This window comes from Cariama cristata, unplaced genomic scaffold (genome assembly GCF_000690535.1).
Source record: "Cariama cristata isolate BGI_N322 unplaced genomic scaffold, ASM69053v1 scaffold18635, whole genome shotgun sequence".
In the NCBI taxonomy this organism is placed as follows: domain Eukaryota; kingdom Metazoa; phylum Chordata; class Aves; order Cariamiformes; family Cariamidae; genus Cariama; species Cariama cristata.
This window is the reverse complement of record NW_009617149.1, coordinates 19,776-24,382: the sequence shown is the minus strand read 5'-3', so window position 1 is coordinate 24,382 and position 4,607 is coordinate 19,776. Positions and strand designations below refer to the sequence as shown.

At 60.7% G+C, this 4,607-nt stretch overlaps 1 protein-coding gene across 1 annotated transcript in view; it reads right to left on the bottom strand.

The window, feature by feature from the left end:
• Positions 1-1,043: 1,043 nt before the first annotated feature.
• LOC104161869 (dynamin-2-like) overlaps positions 1,044-4,607 on the bottom strand; it is a gene marked incomplete at both ends in the record, with an annotated part of 19,285 nt that continues 15,721 nt past the window's right edge. The window contains 1 exon segment of the mRNA XM_009700443.1: positions 1,044-1,157. Coding sequence (XP_009698745.1) covers positions 1,044-1,157 — 114 coding nt within the window.

Sequence of the window (4,607 nt, the reverse complement as noted above, 5' to 3'; positions counted from 1 at the left end):
AATGGGTTCAGGAGCAGCAGTGGCCCCTTCCCAGACACCTGGTGGGGGGACAAGGAGGGACCCGGGGGGTCCCGGCCCACAAAAACCCCAGGAGCGGAGGGAATCGGGTTCCCTCGCCGTGCCCTGGACTCCCCACGCTCCCGGGGCGGCTCTGGAGGGGGGGTTGGTGGCCGGGCCGCAGACAGCGGAGATGCCTCAGCTGGGGCCGCAGCCATCTCCTGTCCCCCTCCCTGACCCCATTCCCCATTTCCCTCCAGCTTCCAAGATCTTTTCCCGGCACGGGGATGTTAACCCCATCGCCACCTCCTGCCCGAAGCCGGCTTCTGGACGATGCACGATGCAAAAACCAGGGCAGCAACCCCAGGGGGAACGGCTGAGGCGGGGCTGGGGGCTCGGTGACAATAAACCGACGGTCCCATGGGGGTCTAAGACCAAGTTTTCCTTTACCCGCAGCCAAGCCCCGCACAGCGTTGGCAGTTTTCCTTTCCCCAGGGCCAGAACCGAGGTGGTTTCCCTCCCGACCACCTCCATTGCTCCTCTGGCTTCGCTGTGCTGAGACGATAAAACCAGGAACCGGCTGACAACCCACGACAGGGGGCTGGGATAGGGCAGGGAGGTAAAAGGAGGGGTCCCCGATCCTTCTTGATCTTGCAACAACAGCGATGGGAGGCAAAGAAAACCTTCCCCGAAAGAAGCAGGGGCACAGGGGGTGCCGGCACGGCGTGGCCAACCCCCCGGCTCAACCAGGGCCAGGCAGCCGGATCCCGCAGGACCCCCGCTTGCCAGTGTCTCCTGGTTTATCTGTGTTTACACAAATCCCGAGGTCTCGGGGAGTGTCTGGAGACACGGAATTTGCTGGCTGGGACGGCGCAGTGTCCCTCCAGAGGAGACCCACGCTCCTGCACACCACGAGACGGCCAACATTCATTAGTCCTGGCTGCTAATTCTCATCCCCGGCCCGCAGATCTTCTCACCCGAGCCCCACCAATCCCAAAGCCTCCCCTCTCCCAAGATCCCATACGTTCTTCCCCGCTCGCACATACCTCCTCATCCTTGTACCAGGACAACGACTCGGCCGTCAGGACGAACCAGTATTCCTTGGAGCCTCCCTTCATGATGCTGATGTTGTTGATGGTCAGCCAACCCCTCCGGATCACCTGGAGACAGAGGAGCGGTGGTGGGGAGCGGAGGGGAGGAAGGAAGAAGAGGTTACAGGCTACTGTGGAGTCCCTGGGGGAATTCCCCAGACTCAGAGCAAGGCAAAGTGCTCCTGAGCTCAAAAGCCCACCGAGACCCTTCAGAGAAAGCCCTCACCTCAGCAGGAGACCCTCAACCAGGCAGATTTCGAGACCCCCCCCATCTCAAAGGTAAGCTAGCAGCACCTATGGGGGGGCACGTCTGGAGCATTTCTAGCTCCCAAAAAACAGCAAGCCCCTGCCCACGCTCGCGGTAAGATGCTGTGGCACAGTCAGATCCAGATCCATCTCCACGTTAACTCCCCGGTGCCGCCTGGGCAGCCGGCAGCAGCCCGGACAGGAGAGGTGATGGAGAGCGAAGGCTCCGGTGCCCCAAAGGGACAAGGGAGGCATTCTGAGCGTGTCTCGGGTTTAAAAGAGGACCAGAGCTGCCCGGGGACGTTACGGTCTCTGCCGAGGGCTGTTTTGGGGTGTCCCGCACCGGGGTCCTTGTGCCGGTCTGTCCCCAAGGTTCGGCACGCAGCATGGTGGTGCCGGGAGCTCCATAAAAAGCAGACCTCAGCCTCCATCCCGGCCGTTTCAAAGCCACCGTCACGCCACCCGCAAGCAAGGTTAGGAAAGGTCTGCGGAGACTAACCGAGCCCCAATCAACTTGGACAACCAACTTACAACCAACTTACCCAGTCCAGCAACTACCGGAGCAGCTCTCCCCATCCCTGTTCTGCTCAGGGTCTCCGTGAGCACGTGCCAAGGCAGCCCTCAGCCTCCTCCTAACTGAGGAATCCCGTTTCTCCCCCAAAACCCACTCCTCCTCTTCTGCCTTGCCCCCCTGCCCCAAAGCAGCCTCCCCCCAGGACAGCTCCTCTGCCTCCTGGCCGGCAGGACTCCCCGAGCTCGGGGGTCCCCGGCGAAAGGTTCCCTCGCAGCCCCACGGACGGACCTCACATGCAAGACGTAGCAGCAGCCGCCGGCAATCAGGGCACGCCGTAAATCAGGGCAGCAGCGTGCCGAAGCCAGATTGCCAAAGCCTGACGTTGCAAGCAGCGGGTTTTTCACAAGACAATGCACGAGGACCGTGCTGTCCACAGCAGGCGGGAGCGTTCCCTGTCCTAAATCAGCCCGGGGAGCTAATGGCCGACCGTTATCTCCATCGCGGCACTTGTGCTCTCTCCCGGTGCCGAGGAAGCTCGCACAATGCCGTAGCTGGTCCTTGTGGCTACCGCACGGCAGAGCCCTCGCTAACCCACCCCACGCCCGTCTCGGAGCTAGAGGGGAACCATCCTGGTGATGCCAAGGAGCATCCTGGCGCCCGTAACGGCTTTTCCAAGACAAAAGCCCTCGTGGAACAACTCCGCCTTCCCTGGGTGCACCGCAGCGAGAGCAGAGCCTCACCGGGACACCTCTGCCTGCTGGAAAACACGGTGGGTTATCATCAACCGCCCGCAGCCGCAAGAGCAGGCAACGGAGAGGGGCTGGCAGGTGGAATCGCTCCTAGCCTAGATGGGGAATGGAGGCTGGTCCCCAAACCCGGCGGCTTCTGCTGTGTCACCCCATCCAGCTGCGATTCTGCTCTGGAGGCAGCCGTGGGGTCAGACCTCCCCGGGGCAGGAGCTGCCTCGCCAACGGCAACGCCGACCCCTGCTAGAAACCTAAAACCCGCAGGAGAGCTGCCGGACAAGCGCCCGCTCCTGTAGGACCGGTTCTATTTAGGAGGAGCCCAGCTGAGCTGGGAGGTAGCGCAGCACATGAACCATGCTCCCCCAGCCTGGCACCCACACGCCTCTCCCCGGTACGTGAGCCGTATCCTGCGTTATGGGATGCTTTAAGTACCCCGCGCCGAGCATCCCCGTACCAGAAGGCCGGCGGTAGGAGGGGATTCGGCAACAGCTCGGCAAAGCCGGTGCCCCGGGACCACGGTTTTTCTACCCCAGCGCTTCACAAGGGTTAGTACCACCACACAGGTTAGTTATGGGCAGACGAGGGGAAAAATGCATCGGGGAGGGTTGATTTAAGTCAGTCCAAAGCATGGATGGGAGGGAGAACGAACAACCCTTGCGGTTAAGCAGAGAAGAGTTAAGACACCAGTGAGATGCGGAGTTTGTTACGGCTTCTACGGGAACCGGCTCTGAGCAGCTGCGCCCGAGATCGAGGCAGGACTTTAAACTCAACACCGGGATTAAGCGTGTAAAACGGAGTCAGCGCCAGCTCTTGCTTGCCAGGGCTTTTCCGTGCGCTGCTGGGGGAAACTACCGAGGGCCGGAGCTCGGGTCGCTCTGGTTTTTCAGCCACTGCTCAGGTGGCTGCCAACGTAAAAGCCACGACAAAATCCACCGTGTTAGGCACAGGCAAAGCTCGGTGAGCCGGTGGGCGCAGGCAGCTAGAGCTAAAACTTAACTCATACAGATTTTTCTGGCGAGGGGAAGGAAGGAGCCCTGAAATTAAGATGGCAGAGGTTGCCCAATTAAAGGTTTCGCCTTCTGATTCGCTCTGGTGCCTTTGAGACCCCCGATTCGCATTTAAAAAAAACCATCCCTGAATTTGAACCGAGTCTGGTTTTAAAGGAACAGAGGCAGGAGGGGGGAGAGGGGGTAGATGAGAGGATGAGGGACAAGGCAGAGGGAAAAGGTTCAGGAGCAAGGCAAGCCCCGCGAGCCGGGTTAGGGGCTCTGGCAGGAGCTGGGACAGTTTCGGAGGGGATTATAAGGACCAGGGAATCCGCCTTTAGGGGAGGGGGCTGGGGAGAGGGGCCGGGTAGTGCAGAGGGAGCTGGGGCGTTAGAGAAAAGGCAAGATGTGATTGCTTTTGCTAAAGGGTAGAGGAGGGGAGGGCACCCCACAGAGCCAGAGACACCCCAGCTGTGCGCTGGGCCCAGGACACCTCCTCCTCTCTCCCCAAATGCAGGTCGAGGAGGAGGAAGGAGGAGGAGAGAGGAAGGCTGAGCCCCAGCGCCTGGCACTGAGCAGCACAGCGGAGAGCCCAGAAGAAAGTTCCTTTAAGACCAACCGATATTGGTGAGAGAACCGATGGTTTTAGGGCTCGTGAGCTGGGCAAGCTTCCCCTGCAGAGGGGCTCCAGAGCTCTGCCGGGCTCCGACTCAGCCCAGCACCGGGCCGGCACCTTGAATCCTTAATTGCCAGATCTCCACCTTCCCGTCACCCGGCACGATCACGTCCGCACTGCCAGCGAAGGGAGCGCGGCCCTGCACAGAAATCATCGTGTGGGAGGCAAGAGACAGGCCCTTGGGGGGTTTTCCTTTGGTTTTGCAGAAACATCTGGACGGTGCTAAAAGAAAATGGAAGTGTCTGAACCGTTGGGAGGGACGGGAAAGGGGCACGGGGCCCTCCCAGGCTGTCGGAGCCGTGGATGTGGTTGGGAAGTACCGGGGTTTAACAGAGCAGAAGGGACACACCT